The following is a 26,539-nucleotide window of genomic DNA, read 5'->3' as shown; positions in this document are numbered from 1 at the left end:
GTAAAGAAAACTATTATTTCGTGCTCTCTCTCGCCAGGACGCAGCTGAGGACACGAGGAGTCGCCAACCCCAAGAAAATCCATGATTTAGCGCGAAGACTCGCACTCGCGGGGGAGAAGGTGAGGGCGGGCCGTACCGCGGCCTCGAGGCCCCGCCTCCCGGGACCCCACCGCCCAGGCTCCGCCTCCCCGGGCCCCGCCCCGGCCCGCCGCCATGTTGTTCCCTTGGCGCTGGACGTGAGCAGCCGGAGTTGCACCCGGGCAGAGCTACGGTCTCCTGGCAGCCTACCCCCGACCTTCTCTCCTCGTTGCACCCGGACGGGCCAGTCGGGAGCTCCCCGGGCGTCCTCTGTGTGGCCACGAAGTGAGTGGAGCGCGGACGCCCCTCGGGGCGGGTCGGGGGCCGCAGCGGGGCGCGCCAGCGTCGGGCGCGCGAGCGTCAGGGTCTGGGGGGGCGCGTGGACTCCGAGTGCGGCCTGGCCCTCGGCAGCTGGGGCGGGGGCTGCGCGCGCTCGCGGGGCGATCGTCCGGCTCGGGACGGGGGACGGCTTGGTGCCTCCTGTCTCCTACTGGCTGACGCAGGAGAAAAGACGAGTTCCCACACCCACGCAACCCGAGGAGAGGGACACACACCCAAACACGCGGGGACACATGGAGAGACGCCCGGACATCTGGAAGACACACGGGGACACGCGCAAGCACCCGGGGGAAGAGAGATCCATTAGCACGGGACGCGCACGGACCCAGATGCCCGGGGAGAGCGACACGTACGCACGTTCTCGCGGTGGGGGTGGGGTGGCGTGGGAGAGGTCCACACACAACACCCCGGAAAACACACACACAGACGCGCACACACACACACACAAATACCCCCAGCCCCGCGGGGACACACATTTGCACCAGCCTTTCCCCTAGCCGTTCCAGGACACACACACATCCACGCACCCCAGCCCAACCAAACCACACCGTACCCCCGAATGATTAACATAAGAGAAAGCAAAGGCGCTCGCACGGTTTGTTTTGGGCGACCTCTGACACGCTGCCTGGGTGAACATTTGCTAACGTGTTAATGGCCACTCACTTAAGGAGTTTGGAATGTAAAGCCCGCGCTGGGGGCTGGCGGCCGTCTGGGGCTTTATCTGATTGAGACTCTGGCTAAGGTTTCAGAATCGTGTTCCTTTCTTCCAACTTCGTATGTAAAGAGGCAAGATGAGCATTTAAAGTGCCGACCAAACAGTTGTGGAGGTGTTAGTTGTCTTTGTGTCGTTGTTTTTCTTTTTAAGTAATGATACATCCCGTGACCACGGGTCTTTTGAGAAATGACTTTTCTGCCAGTTTCCAAAATGTCATGTGATCACAGTCTTTTCACAAGATTTCAGCAACCCGATGAAAATCAGTAGAATTTGATTTCTTTTTTAAAATTAAAGAAAAATTCTTTACATGTTTTTCTGTTTCTCATACCATCGTAATGGGTAAAAATCCATAAACTGCCTGTAGTCTCAAAAACTATCGCGGATCCAAACTGTAGAGATGAAGGAAACCCAGAATTGTTCAGTTTTTTTCAGCCATTTAGGAAGGCTGTGCTTGTGCTCGCTTCGGCAGCACATATACTAAAATAGGATGGCTGTGCTTAGTTTCTCTTTCAGGAGCTTACGTGGAAATTACCATCGCTACTTGTCCGTAACTCTCAGTATCTTATTTAGATCCCCAAATGTAAGACAGTGGTGTGATCCGGATGCTTTTAGGATTTTTGTGTAGGCATTGTAGTAAATTCCTCTTGCTTATACTATAAAGCTTCTGGTTTGATGATTTATTTTGGAGAGTTTCTGATTTGGGGTTATTTTTGGTTTATCATTTGTGAGGTTGGAGTAGACCAATGAAAACTAAGAACATCATTGGCCTCGGCTCTCTTGGAGGTTGGGGAAATACGTTAGTGCTCTTCCTGTTTTCCATTCTCCCGTGCTTTTCATTTCTTTCTATCCCCACCACTCTTTCCATGTAGACTGTAGTACTCTGGAGGCCTGAAGACAAGTTTCTTTGGTTCTACAAGTTAATTTTTAGCCTCCCCTTGTTGCTCACCATTTCTTGGGCGGTCACTCTGGCACTGGATGTTATAGTGCATATAATTCCTGTTCATACATCATTTCACTGAATTCTCACAACAGTTTTTTTTAAAGATGTTATTTATTTATTTGAGAGAGAGACAGTGAGAGAGAGCATGAGCAAGGAGAAGGTCAGAGGGAGAAGCAGACTCCCCGTGGAGCCCGGAGCCCGATGCGGGACTCGATCCCGGGACTCTGGGATCATGACCTGAGGGGAAGGCAGTCATCCAACCAACTGAGCCACCCAGGCGTCCCTCACGACAGTTTTCTGATATTAGCTCCATTTTACTCGTGAGGAATTTGCTGGGGCCATAGGAAGGTTAGGTCTGTTTCCCAGGTAATACAAGTACGGAAGAGGGCAGAGCCAGGATTCAAGGCAAGCCTTTGTGAGTTTTGTTTTGTTTTCATTATTTCTTTCTTTTTAAAAAAGATTTGTAAATGTATTTATTTGAGAAAGTGAGAGCGAGAGAGATATCGGAGAGGGAGAAGCAGACTCCCCACTGAGCAGTGAGACTGATGCGGGGCTGGATCCCAGGACCCTGAGATTATGACCTGAGCCAAAGGCAGAGCTTAACCAGCTGAGCCCCACAGGCAACCCCTTTTGTGAGTTTAGAGCTGTAGTTCTCACCCTGGAGACATTTGACAATACGTGCAGGTGATTTTGGTTCTCACCTGAGAGGGAGTGCTGCTGGCTGGCATCTAGTGGGTCGAGGCTGTAGATGCTGCCGAGCATCCTAGAGCGCTCAGCACAGCCCTCCACAACGCAGAGTGGTCTGGCCCAAAGTGTCCCTAATGCCAGGATTGAGAAACCCTGCTCTACAGCAGTCTGTGTAACTTCAGGGCTAACACATTTCAGGGCTTGTGTAGTTCTTCAACTGCAATGTCATTTTTCCTATTTAGGATATCTCCTAATCATTTTTAAGAAAGAGCAGTGGGGAAAATTTAAGAACTTGAAGAATTTCCCTTGACCAAGAGACGTATTCATTCATTTGAAAGACTAAGGAGGGAGCAGATCATTTCTGATAACAGAATCTTTTCTTTTTAAAGATTGATTGATTGATTTTAGAGAGTGCATGTATGCGGGCAGAGGAAGGGGCAGAAGGGGAGGGAGAGAAAATCCTCAAGCAAGACTCCCCACCGAGTAGGGCGATCCATGCAGGCAGGGCTCTATCCCAGGACCCCGAGGTCATGACCTGGGCCAAAATCAAGAGTCAGACCAGCTGACTGAGCCACCCAGGTGCCCCCAGAATCTTTTTTTTTTTAAGAGGTTTTATTCTTTCATTTTAGAGAATGATCGAGCATGGGAGCAGGGGAGGGGCAGAGGAAGAGGGAGAGAGAATCCCAAGCGGACTGCGCTGAGCACAGAGCCCGCCACCAGGCTTGATCCCACCACCAGGCTTGATCCCACAGCCGTGAGATCATGACCTGAGATGAAACCAAGAGTTGGGTGCTCAGCTGAGCCACACAGGTGCCCCCAGAATCGGTTTTTTTTTTCCCCCTTTTTGTAAGGCAAGTGTCAAAAAGAACTTGAGAGCCATTTCAGAGCTGTTGAAATAGACTTAGGGGTTTGGTTTCTGAATTATTCCAGTTGTCAATAATCACCGGCAGTCTGTTGGGCACTGATCGGAAGGTGCTGGTGATAGGAAGGATAATAGGGAGTCACCAACTCTGTGAAGCTTACAGTCTAATCATAATCAGAAGAGCAGATACTGACTCTGCCTGAGAGTAAAATTTATTGCCTGGGCTACTCAAGGTCAGAGGCTAGGTGTCATTAAGAAACAAAACAGCTGTACACCAACTCACAGGTACCTGTAGGCCATTTACTGTGACTTAGGTGAAATGGGGAAGCAGTTGATGTATTTCTTTTTTCTCTCCCTTTTTTAAGATTTTATTTATTTATTTATTTATTTATTTGAGAGAGGGAGAGAGATCACAAGTAGGCAGAGCGGCAGGGAGAGGGAGAAGCAGACTCCCTGCTGAGGTAGGAGCCCGATGTGGGGCTCGCTCCCAGGACCTCAGGATCATGACCTGAGCCAAAGGTAGACGCTTAACCAACTGAGCCCCTAAGGCGCCCCTGATGTGTTTCTGATAGCTTTTTAGGTTGACCACATCTGAATATTTACAAGAATCAAATCAAGAAGCCATTCTTGTTGAGCATAAAATTCTTCCTTACATTTAGCCTTAGTAGGCCCTAGTTACGCATGCATTTTATCATGGAAATCAAGAAATAAATGATGAAATTTTTTTTTTTAAGATTTTATTTCTTTATTTGACAGACAGAGATCACAAGTAGGCAGAGAGGCAGAGAGAGGGGAGGACGCAGACTCCCTGCCGGGCAGAGAGCCTGATGCAGGGCTCGATCCCAGGACCCTGGGACTATGACCTGAGCTAAAGGCAGAGGCTTTAACCCACTGGGCCACCTAGGCGCCCCTAAATGATGAAATTTTTTTAGAAAACGACCTTTGCATCATTTTTTTTTTCCTGTTGTTTTCCAGCCATTTCACCATACCTGTCTAAGATTAGGCCCTTCAGTATATGTATTACTTCATTGTGGTGGTCAGTGTTAACTGTTAGGGGAACTTTGGGGGTAAGTGATTCAGAGGAGGAGTCCAAAGGTTTGGCTGTCTCTTTAGGCATCACTGTGAAAGTGTCATTCAGGAAGCCAAGGTGGCATCCTTTGCGGGTAGCTTTGCTTTGGACTCCTGCTAATGGACAGCATGTTCTCTGTTATAGATTCCTCTGTCTCTTATCAGGAGTTATCTCCTGTGGGGAGAAGGGGATGCTGAATTGTACACCTAAAAATGACTGCTATCGAAGGGCATCTGGCAAAGGGATATGTGTTCTTTCCTGATGGGAGGGATTTCATTCTGGGAAGGGTCAAGAGGAATTGGTGCAGGAAGAACCCGCGCTGGCCTCAGAGGAGGCTTACTGCGTCTGCAGTTGGCTTGCTGCTCCGCCAAGTTAGGTCACCACGTTTCTTTCTTTGTGCAATGAGGTGGTTGCACTTGACGATTTCTGTGAGATTATATGACACCGAATAGAGACGTCACGTTACCGGCTTCCGGGTAGTTCTGCTCCAGGCAACATGCTGGTAAAGCAGCAGGAACAAGCCAAATAGAAGTGTGCTTGTGTGTTTGAGAAACGCGTCTCACTTGAAAGCTAACTGGGTAATAAACTTCTTAGTCAAAACCAAGGATGAGAAAATAGGGCTTGTGACTAAGTAGGTCATCAACAGAGAACATTTATTAAGGATTCGGGGGGGCGATGAACTCGTAAAATGCCTCATGGAGTTGGGAAAGCAGTGATGCAGAGGCACGTTCTGGATACCTGAGGGAGGAAGGCCTGGGGGCACCCCTGGGGTGTAAGCAGGGGGAGGAGGCGGGGCCTCTCCTTGCTTGCAGAGGGAAGGCTGGAGGTCGTCCCAGGCTTGTGCTTGCCAGGGAGCCTGGGGGCGCCTAGGCTTGTTAGACACCTTGGAGGGGAAATCCCTGTTTTCCAGAGTGAATCTTGATATTGTACGTGTTGTGCAAATGGAGCTCTGGCTATTGCCACATTCTGTATTCCATTATTTTTTGTTAATTTTTGACCAGGGTGGATACAGGGTTTAGAATATTGTTGCTTGTCGTGAAGACAGAGGACAGCTGGAAGTAAATGAACGCAGGTCACTGACAGCTAGATCAACATGGGGTGGGGGAAGATCGGTACGTAGTTTGAAGGAAATACAGAAAGGAAGCAGGTGGTGGAGGCTTTACATTCTTTCCTCACTGAAGCCAGCTCACTTCGTGGTGGGGAGTCTGGACCCAGACCACTTCTGTCCAAGGCCTTCCAAATCTATGCTATGGTTTGATAGGGGAACGAGAAAGAGTATGGAGCAACTCGATATACTCCTTCCGTGGCCACATTCATTATCTAAGTGTGAAGGCTAGCAGAGCAGTGTAAACTAACACACTGAACAGTTAGTTCAGTGTAAATGGAACTATTTAAATTCCAAATTCTTGTGAATTGGGCTAGGTTTTTGGGTACAGAGGCCAATGCCAATGTAGTTTTCATACGAGTGGTTGCATTGTCCGTGTTAGAGAAGCCTGAAAAAAGACTTACAGATTTCTCTTCTGGACTTGCTATGTAGAACACTTAGAGGAGTTTTAATTTAGTTTAGGTTTTTGTTTGTTTGTTTTTGTTTTTGAGAGAGTGAGCATGAGCAGTGGGGAGAGGAGGCAGAGGGAAGAGAAGCAGACTCCTCGCTGAGCAGGGAACCCCACTTGGGACTTGATCCCAGGACCCTGGTATCCTGACCTGAGCTGAAGACAGACACTTAACCGACTGAGCCACTCAGGTTCCCTTAGAGGAGTGTTTAAATGATTTAACAGGTTCAAAAAGTTAGAACTCACTGGGCTAGGCACCTGCTGTGATCTGTGCAGTTTCTCATTTGTGTATTTAATAAGCAGTGATTAGATAAACATACCTGAAAATACATACATGGTGTAGCTGGAAGTCAGAACGGAACAACAGAAGAACTGCTTGAGGACTACACATTGGTGAATGCAGAACATTCTCTGGAATGAGTTCCAGTTTTTTTTTTTTTTTTTTTTTAAAGATTTTATTTATTTATTTATTTATTTATTTGAGGGGAGGGGAGAAGCAGAGTCCCCACTAAGCAGGGAGCCCAGTGGGCTGTGTCCCAGTACCCCAAGATCATGACCACAGCCCAAGGCAGACACTAAACAGACTGAGCCACCCAGGTGCCCTGAGTTCTAGTAATCCTAAATAAAATTTCATAAATAGTTGTTTTGGAGCAAACAGCTGCTACCCTTGTATCCTGTTCCACATTAATATTTGCGTAGTACTTGATTTTTTACCACACCAGGCCTGGAAAACCCAGCTGTGCGAAGATAATGATGTCATGGAAAGGAATGCGGTACAATCGCATGTTGGAACCCTAAGCTCCCCCGAGCACCAGCTTGCAGGGTCTTACGGACGCCTGCTGCCTCTGTGGCTCCCTCAGAAATGTAGAAGAGCCCGCCCGGCCTCCCTTGTTGTCTGTTAGGGTTTCATCTCCGTTTTCCGCTGTATGTACTTCTTTAGGGAGTAGATTCGCCAGAGAAAGGGGCCTCTAGGTGCAGATAGGGTGGTCATGGGGTCTGTGGCCTTTCAGGAGAAACCATTGTGCTTTCAGCCTGGCCAGCCTGTCTCAGGAAATTTCCAGAAGTGTCCATATGCCTCTTCAGGTGTTTCCTGGGAATCAGCGTTCTCATTGTTAGCTGCTTCTCTCCCAATTAGCTTTCCTTGTCTCTTCCGTTTGTCGTTACTAGAACATTTGCTTTCCATCTCAATTTCATTGCTGTCTTTCATCTATAGTTTTTCCCTCTTCTTATCCTTTTTGGGTTTATATATTTTTTAGAATGTTTTTGTCATTTGGTGGGAGTGAAGGTAATACATGGTCGGCCTGCTCTGTTTAATTAGATCAGGGAAGTTTACTTAATCTTTGTGATACATGGAACATAGGGTGATAGTGTTCCAACTTGCAGGTGATTTGTTGTATGCCAGGTACCTAGTAGACACTCAGTAAACAGTGGTGGCTCATGTTATTGTGGTCATAACATTTGTTATTTGAGCAAAGAAGACAGTGGCAATAGGTAGGGAGGGAAGTGGACACATTCTTGTGTGGGAGAATGGAATGAATAGAAGAGATTGTGGAAATGGGGAGAATAATCAGCTTGGCTTTACATATGTTGAATTTGAACTGCCATCCGGGTATCACATGAACATTATGAAAGGGGTTGGAATTCTTTTCCCAAGGAGGGGGAGGATGGAGGTCAACTTTATGAATCACTGGGTTTTATATCCCAGGAAGATGTGGTTTGGGAAGAGGTAAGGACTTCAACCTTGCAATATACCTACTTTTAAGAGCTTGTTAGAAGAGGGAGTTATCTAAGTTGCAGAAAGCTAAGAGGAAGTTTTTGTTTTTGTTTTAAGATTTTATTTATTTATTTGACAGAGAGAGAGTGAGTGCACACATTTACGCACACAAGCAGGGGGAGCAGCGGGCAGAAGGAGAGGGACAAGCAGACCCCCTGCTGAGCAGGGAGCCTGTGCCATGCGGGGCTCTACCCCAGGACCTTGGGATCATGACGTGAGGGGAAGGCAGACACTTAACTGGGGGAGCCACGCAGGCGCCCCCAGCTAAGGGGAGTTTTATGGACCATTAAATAGAAAGCATTGTCAAGGTCATTGCCAGGCTGTTAGACCTAAAAGAGACAGTAATGGTGCCCGAGTTGAGGCTCACGCTGGAAGGTCCCACCTATGCCTCCAGCTAGAGGTGTGATACTTCATAAGATCCTCCCCCAGTTGGGCCTCCGTTCCCTTATTTAGGAAAAATGTCTTGAGTACCCTTTGAGTTTTTATGTCCTGTACATCCAGACAAAGGGCTGCGTCTGAGAGAACTGACTGTCCTAGGTGGTCAGCTGTGGAGGTGTTTTCTGGAAGCGTACACAGTGAAGTCCTAAGAGAAGCACTTTTCTCTTTCTTTGCTTTAGGGCTGTTGGTCCAGTAGGCCATTTAGATGAGGACTGGGGGAAGCCCCTGGATTGGCCTTACTTTAGGAGCTCTCTGGTGGCTTCTGCCGACACTCGGGGATGGAGAAGTTGGGAGCCTGTGTGCAGTGAGTGGAGTAGACAGCTGATCAGGCATAGAGGGGAAATGAGTAGTGATGGCAGAGTCAGTTTGGGCTTGGGCAGCTTTTTGTAAGCAAAGCCCCTTTCATACCTTGGTTGGGACAAACCGGGGCGTCGCTGACGGAGAAGTGGGATGAAGTGAGTTTCCCTGTAAGCCAGCTGCAGTCCTCTTCCGGGTCTTCTCAGTTGGACTCGGTGACCACTTCCCCGCAGAAATGGGCTCCTCTCCTCCAGCTGAGCCCTGTCTGCCAGACGTGCAGCTGTCCTCTTGAAGTACATCTTGGGAAGTCCCCATTCCTCTTACTTAATTTCTTAACAGCCAAGAAGTTCTACTTTGCTGTGGCTTCATGTCTTACCGGTCGTGTTTGTGTACTATTCCCTGGGTTTTTTTTTTTTTTAAGATTTTTTTTTTTTTTTTTTTTTTATTTGACAGAGAGAAATTACTAGACTACGGAGCGGCAGGCAGAGAGAGAGAGAAGGAAGCAGGCTCCCTGCCGAGCAGAGAGCCCGATGTGGGACTCGATCCCAGGACCCTGAGATCATGACCTGAGCCGAAGGCAGCGGCTTAACCCACTGAGCCACCCAGGCGCCCCTATTCCCTGGGTTTTTGTGGAAGTTCTCCAGCCCTTACCCTTTTCTGCTCCAAATTAAAGACATAGGTTTCTTCTCTGACGAGTAAGAATTAGTGTTCCCTTAAGTTACAGCATGTCACTATAGATCATATTTAATTTGTGTTTTGCTACTTTAATGGGTTTTTCTAACATGCATATTTAAATTCATTTCTTTCACAATGCAGTCTTCTTCCTGAAACCTAGCAGAATTTCCAGTATTCCTATCTTGTGACCTTTATCCATTTTTTTGTCTTTGAATTGTGTCCCTCACAATGCAGCCTTAAACTAGCTGAAGTATCTTAAACAACCTTAAACTAAAAAAACCCTCTTCTTTATTTTCAGGCAGTTTAAGTGTCTTTCTCAGGTAAATGTGTTATTATAGATTTATGGGTGTTCTTTTAAGGACCTCATTTTAAAAAAAAGAAAAAAAGGACCGCATTGAACAGAACAGAGAGCAAAACATTATCCTCACTTCCAAGATTAGCAGCTTCCCATGAGTAAGTCTATTCACTGAACTGTCACGGTTCATGGTCAGAATGTAATATGTAAGTCTCACAGGTGATGGAGACAACGGAGAAAATAGTGATGCCAAATAAAGATGAAAGTCTGGAGGGGGTTATGAGTTACTTACACACATGGATCACGCATCATATACAAATGATGAAGGCACGCCTTGCTGGGCCTTTCAGGTAGAGCAGGAAACTCTTGATCTCAGGGGTTGTGAGTTTGAGCCCCACGTTGGGGGCTTAATTTTTTACCTTAAAAAAAATTTATACACAGGGATGCCTGGGTGGCTCATTCGGTTAAGCAGCTGCCTTTGGCTCAGGTCATGATCTCAGGGTCCTGGGATCGAGTCCCACATCGGGCTCCTTGCTCCGCAGGGAGCCTGCTTCTCCCTTTGCCTCGACCTGCCACTACTCTCTCTATCTCTCTGACAAATAAATAAATAAAATCTTAAAAAAAAATTATACACATATACACACACAATGATGTGGACATGTGTTTATCATTCCATATCCCTTTAAGAATCAGATGAAACCCTTTGTACTTTTTTTTTAATTTGCCAGATTTTGAAACCCTTTGTGTACTCTTGCCAGAGAAAAACTGAAGCACACACTTCCATCTGTACATTCTAGTTCACGTGTCATTCTAGGAGGTGTGTTTTCTCTCTGCAGCTCCTTCATGGACTCCGCAGTTAAGCACACTCTGTACCCGCACTGTCCCAATACTCATGTAGCAACTTAAATTTCAATTAAAGTTAAATAAAATAAAAAATTTAGTTCCTCAGATCAGTCACATTTCAAGTGCTCAAAGCCATGTGTGCTTTGTGACTGCTATACTAGATAGTGCAGGAATAGAGTATTTCCATCACTGCAGACGGTTCTTTCTGATCATGGTGCTCTGTGTTTTCAGAATGGTTTAAGACAACTTAGTTCTGTAACCTCTCTTTTCCTTACACTCTCTCCATCACTGTTAATGATTAGTTTGTATACCTAACTATAGAGGTACCTTGTTTTAAGCAAAATTGTGAGTATATATGTCTTAGAAGTTTAATTAGGTGACTTATCTTAAAAAAAGAGTGCTTAGTGGGTCTGCTGGGTGGCTCAGTCAGTTAAACTTGGTTTTGGCTCAGGTCATGGTGTCAGAGTCGTGAGATCGAGCCCCACATTGGGCTCCACACTCAGCACAGAGTCAGCCTGAGACTTTTTTCCCCCTCCTTGCTCCCCCGTTACTCCCCCCAACTCGTGCTCGCTCTCTTTCTTTCCAATAAATACATAAAATCTTTAAAAAAGTATTTATTGAAATGAGTTCTTTAAATAGGGTGTTCTACTCTGGCATTGTGATAGTGTAGTTTGATTTAGTTTTTCCCTTCTCTTGCTATGGAGTAATGTTCAGTGATCAACTAGATGATTTATTTAAGTCTTCACCGTGTGTGTGTGTGTGTGTGTGTGTGTGTACGTGTGTGTACCTCTTGCTGTGGAGATGAAGCACCCGTTAGAGTTAGTGCCTTCCTTGACTTGCTTCTTGCTCATGCATTTCAGCAAGACCACCAAGAAGACTGGAAACAGAGTGGAACTAGTTACGTTGTTAAGTGAGACACACGGATAACTAAGATTCAAGGAATGAGTCCAGCTCTGAGTGAAAATAGAAATAATTCAGAGGTTATCTATGCTTTTGTTTCTTTGGTTAGTTTCTTTGAGCCTCAGGATAAGTGGTATGTTTCTAAACTGGGACATTCAGGGTAAATGCCAAAGGGAAGTGTGATTTTGAGGGAAAAAATTTGTTCCTAAATTTAAACCAAGAGTGATAAATTTAAGTGTTTGGGAGTAAGAACTAGTCAAGGGGTTACAGAGTATATGTTTCAAGTCTGAAATTTTGAGAAGAGCAGTTTACAAACCCAGCCTACTCTCCCTTCGGCAGCTTATTAGAGGAATGTTGTTTTTAATGTTCACCAGCTCTTTGTTGGTACCAGTAGTACTTATTTTAATGTGGTGTTTTCATTGGACTTGCAAGGAAAAATTCAATTTTTTGTCCCTTCCCACACATGTTAATAGACTTCAAAAATAGAATGGTGGAAGAACTAATTAAATAAATTGTGAGCGTGGAAAGTACAAATAGAAAAGTAAGAATGGAATAACGAGAACAAAGGGCGAAATTATTTACTCTTTGTTCTCAGTTTTCCGTTTATTTGATAGCTCACTGTATGTAAAGTTTTGTACAAGATGTTGCAGAACCAAAAAAGGACAAATGGATAGAATTAGGTGTGTTGTGTCCCTCTTAGGGAGTTGACCTTGTAATTAGGAAAGAGACACATACACAACTGACAATGACAAGTGAGCGAGAGCTGTAACCAGATGGAAGTGATGATGAGAACAAAGAAAATTGGAAGATTAAGTTTCTGGGGGTGGCCGTGGCAAGCTTCCTGGATGAGGTGATCTGAACTAGGCCTTTGAACAGCTGGGAGTTGGGAGGGAACTCCCAGTCCAAGATAAGGGCCTGAACAAAGATTGAGCTGTAAATTCCTATGATAGGTGTGGGACTATGAGTTGTAGTGATGTAATTGGGACAGGTTTGTAACTGAGGTTGGATGGCCGTTTGAATGCCATGCCCAAAACCTTTATATAATGAAAATAATGAAATAAATGGGGTTAGTTATCTGTTAAGAGTGGAGACAATTGGATCTATAAAAATAAAAAATGTCTGCCTTTAATCCCTACAAACATGCCTATTAGAGATTTCTATTTTCTCTGCTTGCATCTGACTCCCTCTTGGTTTGCTGTAGTATAATAGCTTTGGAAACCAGCAAGGGATTGGGGAAAACCAGAGAAAAGGTTAATAAACTATTGATAATTAAGATTAAAATACGCAATAGAAAAGTTGGAAAAATAGTGTTGTAAAAAGGGAAGGGTTGACATACAGTGCTGTTTGTCTTTAGTTTTGAGATATCTGCTGAAAGCATAGTCCATTTTCTTTCCTAAGAGTGACCTACTTAATCCGTTTCCTCATACAGAACAGTGTGTGCTGTATACAGCATGTGTTGGTGCCAGCCGATGGATTGTCATCCGGAGTTATCTGTTGTGTATGTAACAGGTTTATTTATTCAAAAGGACATTGCTGAAGCAACAAGGAGGTCATTTGTGGCTTTACATAAATCTAATATTAGGGTTTAATTGACAGTTCTTAGACCATATACATATTTGTGTGAGTGTGTGCGTCTATAAATATACACCTACATTCTTTAGCTATAACTCACATACCATAAGATTCACCCTGTTAATGTATACAGTTCAGTGGTTTTCAGTATATTCACAAAGTTGTGCAGCCATCACCCACTATCTAATTCCAGAATGTTTTCATCACCCCCCCCCCAAAAGAATCCCTGTCCCTGTTAACAATCACTCCCCATTTACCTTTCCCCACCCATTTCCTGGTACCACAAATCTACTACCTATCCATGGGTTTGCCTGTTCTGAACATTACATAGAAATGGGACGCCACATGTGATATTATTAACGACTCAGCTGATGGACATTTGGGTGGTTTCCACTTTTTTGGCTATTATGTATAATGCTGCTGTGAACATTCATGTACAAGTTTTTGTGTGGGGGATGTTTTCATTTCGCTTAGGTATATACCTAAGAGAGGAATTGCTGGGTCATATGGAAAGTTTATGTTTAACTTTTTGCAGAACCAGGCTATTTTCCACTGTCATTGTACCATTTTACATTTCCACTAGCTGTGTGTGAGGGTTCCAGTTTCTCCATATCTTCATCAGTACTTGTTTATTGTCTGTCTTCTTTGATTCTAGCCATCCTAGAGGTATGAAGTTCTATCTCATTGTAGTTTTGGTTTACATTTCCCTTCTGGCTAATGATGTTGACCATTTATGTCCATTTTTAAATTGGGTTACTTGTTTTTTGTTTTTAAGATTTTTTAATTTAGGGTGCCTGGGTGGCTTAGTCAGTTGGGCGACTGCTTTCAGCTCAGGTCATGGTCTCTGGGTCCTGGGATCAGGTCCTCCGTTGGGCTCCCTGCTTGGTGGGGAGCCTGCTTCTCTCTCTGCCACTCCCCATGCTTAAGCTCTCTCTCTCAAATAAATAAAATCTTTAAAAAAAAAAAAGATGTATTTATTTAGGAGCACTTAGGTGAGGTGACTCAGTCAGTTAAGTGCCTGTCTTTGGTTCAGGTCGTGATCTCAGGGTCCTGGGCTTATGTGCTCTCTCTCTCTCAAATAATTGGTAAATAGATTGGTAAAATTTTTTTTAAAAGATTTTATTTATTTATTTATTTATTTATTTATTTATTTATTTGAGAGAGGCAGTGCACAAGTGGGAGGGGCGGAGGGAGAGAGGATCTCAAGCAGACTCCCCACTGAGCTTGGAGCCTGACATGGGTTTCAGTCTCACAGCCCTGATATCATGACCTGAGCTGAAAACCAAGAGTCTGACTCTCAACTGACTGAGCCATCCAGGTGTCCCTCTTGCAGACTTTGATATAAACCTGTAAGGTTTTATGTGGTTTGATCGTGGTCTGTGTGCTCTGTCAACACTCAGCAACAGTGTATTTCTACAGTCCCACCTCTCCGTGTTTCCTCAGGGAGTGAAAAACATCTCCAATTCGGCATTCAGGGCATTTGCATTTGCCCTCCAGTTTACATTTCTGCAAAATTTCTTTCCTTTTTTTCTTTTTGAGATGATTTTAGAATAGTATGGGGATGTATTTTTTTCTATAGTTTAGAAAATTGATAACTTGAGGGAAAGTATGGGCATTTTTTAATTGTATAATGTTTCCACGAAACAAATCTTTTTTAGAGAGCATGTTTCTTTTAAAAAAAAATTTTTTTTTTTTTGTTTTTTTTTTTGTTTGTTTTTCTAAGTAATCTCCACACCCAGCATGGGGCTTGAACTCACAACCCCAAGATCAAGAGTTGCACGCTCCACAGACTGAGCCAGCGAGGTGCCCTGAGCATGTTTCATTTTTATTGGACATAGTAGGCATGCCAGTTTCACTGTTACTACCTCTGCACCTAGAGGCATGTTCAGGGTGCATGAGGCATGTGGGGGAAGGGACTTCAGTGGGACATGAGGTCTGGTTTCATCTGTAGGGCCGAGCAGGAGTTAGAAGGGTAGCAAGAGCAGAGGATCAGAGCGAGGTGAGGTATAAGCCGCAGAGGGAACATTTTACTGCAGGATACCCTACAAGGCAGAAAAGCCACCATTTTCAATCCCAAAGCCCGCTGATGTCATTGGTAGTTGAAAGGAACCCTAAGGGCATCCTTTGAAGCTCTTCTGGAGGCCTTCCTCTTTCCCTGACTTCAGCCAGTTACCTTTCCGGACTCCGCATCTGAGCAGGTTGCCCGTCTCGAAGCTGTTTCAGGGCTCTCATCATCGCGGGGGTGTGGGCCGGTATCCTTCCCGCGGCTCGCAGGCCCTGCGAGTTCCAGCGCTGCGCCCTCCAGGCCGTGTGGCCAGCGCTCTCCTCCCTCTGGGCTCCCGGTGCTCAGGCCTGCACCTGCGCCCTTCCTCTGCAAGGCTGCCTTTGCCGTTTCCTGGCTTTGGCTCCCTCTACTTCTCTCGGGGTTTTCTCCTCCCCGTATTGCTGAGCTTCCCGCTTCTGAGCTCAGCCTGTGATTAGGCCCAGTTAGCCGCGGTCAGATCCCCCTACGGTGGAATCAGACCTTGGTGAGTCTGCTCTCCATGGACAGTAAAGTGATCCTCGAGACGTAGCTTTGGAAGAGCCTGCTCTGGGAACTGGTGTGTAGTTTCTCATGAACACACTTGCACACAGCCCGGTTTCCCCTGGCCGTGGAAGTTACCACCTTTTTAACTGAGCAGCAGGTGAAGTAGCTGGCTGACTTACAGGGCCGCAGTGTGTGAAAATTAAGTGCCCCCGATGTCTGGATTCACATGCGAAATGCTCACATGTGGGGTCTGGGTGTGGCTGAGCGCTGCAGGAGTGCACGCTGCCTCTCTCACTCACCGACGGAGATGCTGGGCAGAATCCCCGGTACTGTTCAGATGGTTTGGTTTCTGGTTCCGTGTGCATAGTTGCACTCTCTGTCAGGTGGCTTTCATTGGTAGGTCTTGCCTTAGGTGTAGCACACATGGGTTGTGTGCAGATTGTCACTTTCCCAACTGCGAGCAGCACCCGCGGGGGCTGGGTGGGTGTGGCACAAAGGAGGCTTCACTAAGCGCTTGTTGAAATAAACACTGTTTTCCACCCCCTCTGTGGAACTCCAGACTTCTGGGGAGATGCTTCAGAGTTCTGCCAACATTTGATTCACATTGCATTTAAAGCATGTATGGGGCGCCTGGGTGATTCCGTCAGTTAAGCATCCAACTCTCCCTATCTGTTCAGGTGATGATCTCAGGGTTGTGAGATCAAGCCCCATGCCAGTCTCCACAGTCAGCATCGAGTCTACTGCCCCTCTCCCTCTGTTCCTTCTTGCTTGTGGGGTGTGTGCTCACCACCCCCCACTTTCTCTCTCTCTCTGTAAAAAAAAAAAGAAAAATCTTTTTTTTTTTTTTTAAGATTATTTATTTATTTATTTCACAGACAGAGATCACAAGTAGGCAGAGAGGCAGGCAGTGAGAGAGGGGGAAGCAGGCTCCATGCTGAGCAGAGAGCCCGATGCGGGGCTCGATCCCTGGATCCTGGGTTCATGACCTGAGCTGAAGGCAGAGGCTTTAACCCATTGAGCCACCTAGGTGCCCCTAAATAAAATCTTCAAAAAAAAAAAAATTTAAACCGTTGAAATTCTGTTAAAACTTTAGGACTTGGGGCATATGGGTGGTTCAGTTGGTTAAGTGCCTGCCTTCGGTTTAGGTCACGATCCAGGGTTCTGGGCTGGAACCCCATGTTGGGCTCTGCACTTGTTGGGGAGTCTACGTCTCCCTCCCTCTCTGTCTCAAATAAATAAATAAAATCTTAAAAACAAAGCAAAACAACCTTAGGCATAGTTAGATATGCTTTATTTATAGTACCTTTCAGTGGATTGAACACTACTAGTTCTGTCACGTTAACTCGTCTTGTGTGGTTCTTGAAATAAAGTCAGCAGTTGAAAGACTCAGCATCCCAGCTACTGATTTTCATTGTGCCTGCAGCAGCCAACAGGAAAACCCTCAGAAATAAATGCAAAGACACTGAGTCTGGTAGGTTACATGGCAGGCTGTGGAATAGTCTCCCTCTCTCCATCTTTTCCTAGCTGTATGACCTCGGGCAAGGTAGTGGACCCGAGTCAGGGTCCTCATCTGTAGTGTGAGGATGGGGAGACACTTGAGAGGAGTGGATACAGTGAAGCAGAGTAAGGGCATACAGGGCGTAGTCAGTGTCACTGTTACAGCCGTTGTTACTGTTGCTGTTTCATCTTTAAAGCCAGATATCAAAATTCTGAAGAGTCTCATTTATTCGTTGATTGAATTTATAAGTTAAGGGCTGCTGTATATAAGTTTCACAACCCTTTGCTTAAAAAAGGTCTGTGTTGGGGGTAAAACCTTTGGTTTAGACTAAGAAAGATTAGTGCTTTAGCCCAGCTTCCGGCATAATCTGTCACTGACAAATCTTCCCGTGGATTCGATCTCCATGGCGAGGATCCTTCTGCTTCTTCGCGTCCGCCTGCATAATCCTCCTCTCTGTTCTGCCCAGGACCCTTACTGAAATTTGACTTTAAGAAATGGTCATGAAAAAAACTTTTCCTTGAAACCACCAGTAAAGACTTCATGTATTCATGCCACAGAAACTTCCTGTGCTCCTGCAATGAACTTGGCATTGTGGTGAAATGCTTTTACTATTGTCTGTGACCTAGTGAATCTTCCCAACAGCCCCAGGAGGTAGGATGTCAGGTAGCTTGCCCAGAGGTGTGCGCTCTTGGCCTTTGGCACCAAGAACCCTCCTCCTTTCTGATAGTGGCTTGCTGTTCTGTCACAAGAAAGTTCTCACGTCTGCCTTAGCTGCCCAGCAGCTTCCCCGCACAGTGTCGCCGCACAGTGTCACCGTAGCTTCAGCCCAGCTTTTCCTTTGTTGTGTTGGTGCCCCTCCTTCTCGTGACTATTACTTTTTCTTGTTTGTGTTAGCTTTATTTAATTCTTTGTAATAGGATTATTCTAAGCCACTCAAAACTTGGGCAAATTTTGAAGACTGACATTTTACATTTCTAAAAAATTTTTATTATTTGAGAGCACAGGTAGCAGAGGGAAAGGAAGAAGCAGTCTTCCCCCCCCTGAGCAGGGAACCCAACACAGGGCTCAATCCCAGGACCTGAGATCATGACCTGAGCCGAAGGCAAATGCTTAACTGATTGAGCCCCCCAGATGCCCCCATATTTTATATTTTATCCTAAAAAAATTTTATATTTGGGGACACCTGGATGGCTCAGTTGGTTAAGCAGCTGCCTTCGGTTCAGGTCATGATCCCAGTGTCATGGGATTGAGTCTCACATCGGGCTCCTTGCTCGGCAGGGAGCCTGCTTCTCCCTCTGACTCTGCCTGCCGCTGTCTGCCTGTGCTCTCTCTCTCTCTGACAAATAAATAAAATCTTTAAAAAAAAAAAAATTTATATTTGTCTGAGTGTGAAACTTAGAAGGGTGGGCAGGCAAAAACCTTCTTGAATAAAATAATGATTAACATGTAGTATTTGGGGGCATCTGGGGGGGTCAGTTGCTTCCCTTGCTTGTGTGGCTGCATACACATACTTTTTCTCTTTCTGACAAATAAATAAATAAAAACCTTTAAAAAAGTGTGTAGTATTTGATTCTAGGATTTTGGTGGGGAGCTGAGAAAGGTCATGGGCAGCTTTCAGGTGTGGTTTTCCTTTTATTTTTATTTATTTTTTCTGGTTTTCCTTTTAAATGAAGAATCTGGGTGCTAGGGACGCCTGGGTGGCTCAGTTGGTTGGACGACTGCCTTCGGCTCAGGTCATGATCCCGGAGTCCCGGGATCGAGTCCTGCATCGGGCTCCCAGCGCCATGGGGAGTCAGCTTCTCCCTCTGACCTTCTCCTCGCTCATGCTCTCTCTCACTGTCTCTCTCTCTCAAATAAATAAAATCTTAAAAAAAAAAAAAAAAAGAATCTGGGTGCTAATACAAGTCATATTCACATTTTAATTTCTTTTTTTTTTATTTTTAAAAAGATTTTATTTATTTATTTGACAGAGAGAGAGATCACAAGCAGATAGAGAGGCAGAGCAGAGAGAGAGAGGAGGCAGGCAGAGAGCCCGATGTGGGACTCGATCCCAGGACCCTGGGATCATGACCTGAGCCGAAGGCAGAGGCTTAACCCACTGAGCCACCCAGGCGCCCTTAATTTTTGTTTTTAACTCTAAAAACTATAAAACAAATTAAAAGTCCATTGCTAAGGTGAGCTTTCTAATTTTTTCTTTGCAGATAATGATGCTGCTTGAACTGAACAATTAAGGTAACATTTGTGACTTAAGTAATAATGCTTTTCTTATTCAGAAATCTTTATCAAATTTAGCTGAATTGTTAAAGTCCTGTTTTAACCTTGGTGAGGATTTTCATTATTGCCCGTGGGCAATCATTCCGAACTGTGGGGTATAAAAGACTTCACATTATATTTTAAGGTAAGTTTTGAAAATAACGGGATACCTTTCTTCATTCATCTTATACTGAAGTTTGAAAGGATTTTACTGTTTTTAGAAAAGAAAAAGGGAGTATTTTTAATGTCTCTAAGCCAGTTATGGTTATGTTAATGTATAGATTGCCTGAAGCTAGCTTGTGTTGGATTCCGTGGAAAATAAGACGGTTTATATACTTACCTGTATCACCATGTATGTTTATATACAACTCTACAGTAAGAATCAGAGAAATGTTTGTATATATACTGTGTTAGCGAATGCCAGCATCCTTGCAAATAGGGTATCTGTGAGGCCCCACATTATTCATGGGAATTATAGAAAATCATATCCCACTTCCTGGTGCATGGATCTAGAGTACCCCAGATTTGTTTAATTAGCACAATGGCACCAACCAGGAAGTCCCACATTATTATGAAAAAAGAAAAGAACTGTGTCAAAGTATCCTGATAGAATTATAAATGAAAAATCTCAAGGAATGTCTGAGACTTAATTTGGTAGATATATGCAGCTAGTCACCTGGGTGGAGGTTACTAGTTTGCATAATCTGGTTTGTAATTTGCTGTGAAGATCCTGTCAATTCAGTGCTGTGCAGTAAAATTTTGTGTCTGGTCAGGTAGTTAGAGCTTACTCAAATATTGGAATTAATGATGCACTAGAATCACGCACATCTCTTACATCCTTAGAACACATAATGGAACTTTTGTGTTGTGAAAGGAACAACTGTGGGATGGGGGCTACTGGGAGAATGTTCCTGGTGTTGGTGATGACCATGCTGAGTAGGTCCGAGGGCTCAGCAGTTCATTGTTAGGTGAGGTGGGGTAGGGTCGCCAGCAGAGGAAGCAGCATGTGCCAGCGCCAAGGCCAGGGAGAGCGCGAGAGCTGAGCAAGTAGAACTGAATTTCAGTCCCGTCTGACTGTGCATTTCCAAATGACTGAAGTTAAAATTGGGGAGCAGCGCTAAGGTGTCTTGTCTTAGAAGTTGGACTTAGATCTAAATCTCTGGAGAACCAGTGAAGAGCATTAAGGATAAGGCCTTAAACCAGTGCTTTTTCCCCATGTCATAATAGCTGGCATGCATTTTTGGTTTTGTTATTCTTATTTATTTATTTTTTTGTATGAATTGAAATTTTTTAAGCAAGATTAAAAAAAAACAGATTTTATCAAGTTGTTACCTATGTCAAGAGATTAAGGGGTTTGGGATTGTTTCAGTTTCCTCTCTGACATGAATTTAGTTTGGGCATTGAGCAGAGCAATCCCATGAAGTCAGAAAAGTCTCCCAAGAGGTAAGTACTTTGATTGCCTCACAGTTTTGTTGGCCAATTTAAATTGTATCAATTATAGTAGTAATTACAGCAGTAGTAATTTAAAAGAGCCAATAAGAGTTACAGGCAAGTTCTACAGGTTTTACCAGAATAGCGTATCATGTAGTTGGAAATGCAGAATTCTTACACATTACAGGGAGTATTTAATTCCATTATACTAGGTCACATTTGGATATAACCAGGATGTAGCCAGATAACGTTTACTGCAGTGAATTTCCAAATCCATCCTAGTCAGTGTAACAATGATTTTTCATGTCTCATTACCTTCCCATTGAGGGATTCATAATCTCTCCACTTTCATGTTAAAGTTAATTACCATTTTTGCTCTAGAACTGTGCTGGCCACTACAGCTGTTGCCTCTTTAAATGTGGCTATTCAAATTAGTTACACTTAAATAAAATTTAAAATTCAGTTCCTCATTGCCTCTAGCCACATGTCAGATGCTCAGTAGTCACATGTGGTTAGTGGCTGCCATATTGGACAGTGCAGTTGGAGGACATTTCCGTCATTACAGAAAATTTATTAGTGCTACTCCAAAGGTTGTCTCCTTTTACAAATTTTAATGTATTTAAAAGCCATGTAATAGTGAAATATTTACAGATTAAATGATATAATTTGATTCAAAATAAGTGGGGAGAATGGGGAGTTATGGAAGAAATAGGATTTGCCATAAGCTGATGATTGGTGAAACTAGGTTGGGGATCCAGGGGGGGTTTCATTGTAGTATTCTCATTATTCAGAAATTTTGTGTATGTTTGAAATTTTCCATAATAAAGAATAAAAACAGAAGCCCTTTTTTTTTTTTTTAAAGATTTTATTTATTTGTCAGAAAGAGAGAGAGAAAGCATACAAGCAGGCAGAGAGGCAGGCTCCCTGCCGAGCAAGGAGCCCGATACGGGACTCCTTGTTTTAGGGACCCAGGCATCCCTAAAAACAGAAGCCTTAAATAGGAACAGTGGTCCTGTTGGCACTTAAAAGTAGCCTTCTGCGCCTGGGTGGCTCAGTGGGTTAAAGCCTCTGCCTTCGACTCAGGTCATGATCCCAGGATCCTGGGATCGAGCCCCGCATCAGGCTCTCTGCTCAGCAGGGAGCCTGCTTCCTCCTGTCTCTCTGCCTGCCTCTCTGTCTCCTTGTGATCTCTGTCTGTCAAATAAATAAACAAAATCTTTAAAAAGAAAAAAAAAAGTAGCCATCTGGGGGTTGCCTGGGTGGCTCAGTTGGTTAAGTGCCTTTGCCTTGGGTCGTGATCCCAGAGTCCTGCGATGAGTCCTACATTGGGCTCCTGCTCAGCAAGGAGCCTGCTTTCTCCTGCTGCTGCTGCCCCTGCTTGTACTCTCATGCTCTCTGCCCCCTCCCCAAACTCTCTGGTAAATAAATAAATAAGTAAGTAAAATCTTTAGAAAACTAAAAAACAGGTGCCTGTGTGGCTCAGTGGGTTAAGCCTCTCTCTTTAGCTCAGGTCGTGATCCCAGGGTCCTGGGATTGAGCCCTGCATCGGGCTCTCTGCTCAGTGGGGAGCCTGTTTCCCTCTCTCTCTGCCTGCCTCTCTGCCTACTTGTGATCTCCGTCTGTCAAATAAACAAATAAAATCTTTAAAAACAAAACAAAACAAAAAAAGTAGCCATCTGAAAATGGGCATCTGAAATTCTACCCCACATAGGGTGGTGTCTGTGGTAAAAGGAAATGTTTAACCCTGCTCCATGTCTTCCCCAAAAGAGTATGTAGAGGACTGCATTTTTTTTTTTTTTTTTAGGTTTTATTTAGTTATTTGACAGAGAGCACAAGCTGGGGGTAGTGGCAGAAGCAGGGGGAGAAGCCGGTTCCCCACTGAGTGTGGAGCCTGATGTGGGGGTCGATCCCAGGACCCTGAGATCATGACCTGAGCCAAAGGCAGATGGTTGACCGACTGGGCCACCCAGGTGCCCCTAGAGTACCACATTTTTTTTTTTTAAAAGATTTTATTTATTTATTTGACAGACAGAGATCACAAGTAGGCAGAGAGGCAGGCAGAGAGAGAGAGGAAGGGAAGCAGGCTCCCTGCTGAGCGGAGAGCCCGATGCAGGGCTCGATCCCAGGATCCTGGGATCATGACCTGAGCCGAAGGCAGAGGCTTAACGTACTGAGCCACCCAGGCACCCCTAGAGTACCACATTTTTAAGGCTTATGTCATTCCCTCTGGAAACATACAAGTGACAGCTCAGGTTCGAATTTATTAAGAGTTGCAGCCACCCAAATGAATCTTGTGGGCAGAATGTGCTAGATTATGATACTCCGCTAAAAAATTCCATTGCTGCTGACGTTAATTTTAGCCATGTCCAAATAGTGTTCCTAAGGCAGAGAATGGAGTCCATTCACTCAGTCATTGGCTTATTTTTGTTCACAGCCAGATCAGTCAGCTTCTGTCTCTGGTTTCCTGGTTACCAGTGCCTATGGTGATAGCGTCGCAAGAGAAAGGGGAGGTCATAGAGAAAACCCTTGGCACAAGATGAAAGCCATCAGTAAAACTGTCACTGTGTCACCAAAGGGCTGTTTGAAGTTGTTACAAATACCTGCCTACTTTGGCCTCCTCGTGCGTCTCTAACAGATAGTGGCGGGCCTTACTGTGAGCAGAGAGTGATGGTGGAGAGCAGGGTCTTTGGGGTGAGACTTGGCCTTGAGTCTCTGCCTGTCAGCTGTGACCCGAGGAGGGGAAGAGTGAGCCCTCACTGGCCGTCTTCGGAGCAGCAGCAGGGCCGCATCTGGTATGTGGTGGAGTGCTCAGGCTATATAGTAGCTCTTGCTGTTAGGTATTTTCTGTACAGAAAGGAAGGGGGACTCGGCGTTTTATTTCCCTTATGCACTGATATTCATAGAATCATGTAGAGAAATGTACAGGTCGAAAGGAATGTAATGGTACCTTTTTATTTTACAGGGTTCTAAAGTCAAAACCTTGAGATTAATAATGGCAGGAAAATCTTCGCTTTTTAAAGTAATTCTCCTTGGAGATGGTGGAGTTGGGAAGAGCTCTCTAATGAACAGATATGTGACCAATAAGTTTGATACCCAGCTCTTCCATACAATAGGTGTGGAATTTTTAAATAAAGATTTGGAGGTGGACGGACATTTTGTTACTATGCAGATTTGGGACACAGCCGGTCAAGAGCGATTCAGAAGCCTGAGGACGCCATTTTACAGAGGTTCTGACTGTTGCCTGCTCACTTTCAGTGTCGATGATTCCCAGAGCTTCCAGAACTTGAGTAACTGGAAGAAAGAGTTCATATATTACGCAGATGTGAAAGAGCCCGAGAGCTTTCCTTTCGTGATTTTAGGCAACAAGATCGACATAAGCGAACGTCAAGTGTCTACAGAAGAAGCCCAGGCCTGGTGCAGGGACAACGGCGACTATCCTTACTTTGAAACAAGCGCAAAAGATGCCACAAATGTCGCAGCAGCCTTTGAGGAAGCGGTTCGAAGAGTGCTTGCGACTGAGGATAGGTCAGACCACCTGATCCAGACAGACACGGTCAGTCTGCACCGAAAGCCCAAGCCTAGCTCGTCTTGCTGTTGACCGTTTAGAGAGGTTGCCTGTGTGATCTAACCAACTCACACACATACACAGAAAAATGCAGGGTGGAGAAGAGAATTAGCATTTGCAGCAATGGATCATCTACTCATAAAATTAAACTAACCATATTGCTGTTTGTTAGTGGGTGGGAGAAGGGACACATCCACTCGTGGAAGAATCAATGTACTCAATAGTGGCACCGTACATTTATAAATTGTAATGGTGGTCTGTAACGTGTAATTTAAATATGTACGTTACCGAGCTAATAAATGAGATGATCAGTACTTTAATTATAATTAAAACACTTGGATATTCTGGAAGTTACTGTTTGTTTTTTTTCCTGGGAAAATGGAGAACTACTTTTTATATGTGTATATTTTTATGTAATTAGCATTCAGTTCCTGGTTGAGGGAAAAAAATTCCTGAAAGCAATAATGTTAAATAATAAAGATTAAAACCTACTGCATTTGCACTGTAGTTATTTGATTACTTCTTCATTCTCTTTAAAACTATTTAAGTGTTCACATTTTCATTCTCTGTGTCAGAATTGCTCTCACTAGTAATCATTCGTGTGCCACGTGTGGGCTCCCCACCCCCAAAACAGAAGCCAACTTGATCACTCCTGGAGGAAATACTAAGGATTGTACTTCGTGTGAGGATAAATGACATCTTTGTTAGGTCACATATGTAATGCCTTCCCTGTCATTGAACACTGTTGAGTGATTTCTACTCAAGGAGATTTTGATAAAGCGATTTGTAGTCTTTTTGCAGGTAAAGTTCATATACCCTGCGTTTGTGCCTGTCCCATCCTGCAGAGGCAAAGCAACCCACTGACAGTTGTCAGGATGTGCCGGGTCCGGGTTAGCATGTCCTGCTCATGGAAAAGAATAGCAGTATCATTCAGTAAGCTAAGCTTTTGACAGTCTCCTCTCCTAACAGAACAATTTGGCTCTATGCAAAACATTTTGACATTTTGAATTATGGGGAAATTAAATCTCTTCATGTTCTCCGCTTAGAGGCAGTTGTTGCTTTTAGTATTTATAATCAATCCCCGCTCCCAAAACTGTAATCCTCCATCAAAAAAACTGAAATAGGAATCCATTAACAAATTGGTGTATATTATATATTCTTTCTTTTTTCTCTAGGGGATTTGCTTCCCGCCTCCCACCCTCCCAGTCTAAAGTGTCCCATGGCTTTGTGACTTGCTATTTCCTCTTAATATATGTGAACATACTTTATTACAGTATATCTACCTCATCAGCTGTACGGATGTTTACCAATTTATTCTGACTGTTCTCTAGTGACAGACATCCAGCAGCACTATCCCACACCTTATTCAACAGTGGGTATTAGGAGTAAATTCTTTTTTTTTAAGATTTTAAACATTTATTTGACAGAGAGACAGGGAGCATAAGCAGGGGGAGTGGGAGAGGGAGAAGCAGGCCTCCCGCTGAGCAGGGAGTCTGATGTGGGACTGGATCCCAGGACCCTGGGATCATGACCTGAGCTGATGGCAGATGTTTAATGACTGAGCCACCCAGGTGCCCCAGGAATAAATTTTCTGTTCATTTTTTGAATAGATGAGTCACGTTTCAAAATCATAAGACTTAAGAGGGTACCTGGGTGGCTCAGTGGGTTAAGCCTCTGCCTTCAGCTCAGGTCATGATCTCAGGGTCCTGAGATCGAGCCCTGCATCAGACACTCTGCTCGGCAGGGAGCCTGCTTCCCCCCTCTCTGCCTGCTTGTGATTTCTGTCAAATAAAATCTTAAAAAAAAAAATTAATAAGACTTAAGAGACAGATATCTGTACCCTTGCTACCCAGTTCCTGTCCGTGGAGGCAGCGCGTGTCTATTTCTTAGGTATCAAGCTAGATATTTAGTATGTAAGGGAAGCATATTGTATTAGTTTGCTAGGGCTGCCGTAACAAAATGCATGCTGGGTGGCTTAAACAGTGGGAATTTTTCTCACAGTTCTGGGGGCTCTATATCCAAGATCAAGGTGTTGGTAGGTTTAGTTTGTCCTAAGGTCTCTCTCTCTCTGGCCTGCAGATGACGTTGACTCTGTGTGCAGCATTCCCCCCCCCGCCCCCCCATGCCACCATGTCTCTGTGTCCAAATTTCTCCCTCTCAAAAGGACAGATTGGATTAGTGGGCTTGTTTTGACTTAATTACCTCTTTAAAGGCCCTGTCTCCAAATA

General features: G+C 44.6%; 1 protein-coding gene across 2 annotated transcripts; it reads left to right on the top strand.

The window, feature by feature from the left end:
* Positions 1–133: 133 nt before the first annotated feature.
* RAB9A (RAB9A, member RAS oncogene family) lies at positions 134–24,802 on the top strand. Of its 2 annotated transcripts, XM_059386360.1 has the most exons (3): positions 142–363; positions 19,264–19,294; positions 23,709–24,802. In XM_059386360.1, exon 3 carries the CDS (start codon positions 23,739–23,741, stop codon positions 24,342–24,344), a length of 606 nt encoding a protein of 201 aa, XP_059242343.1. In that variant the 5' UTR covers positions 142–363; positions 19,264–19,294; positions 23,709–23,738; the 3' UTR covers positions 24,345–24,802. The 2 variants fall into 2 exon arrangements, with proteins under 2 accessions (XP_059242344.1, XP_059242343.1); XM_059386361.1 differs by lacking the exon at positions 19,264–19,294 and having other exon boundaries at positions 134–363.
* Positions 24,803–26,539: the final 1,737 nt, after the last annotated feature.

This window comes from Mustela nigripes, chromosome X, assembly GCF_022355385.1.
Source record: "Mustela nigripes isolate SB6536 chromosome X, MUSNIG.SB6536, whole genome shotgun sequence".
Classification (NCBI taxonomy): Eukaryota; Metazoa; Chordata; class Mammalia; order Carnivora; family Mustelidae; genus Mustela; species Mustela nigripes.
This window is presented reverse-complemented; position numbering and strand designations above follow the sequence as displayed.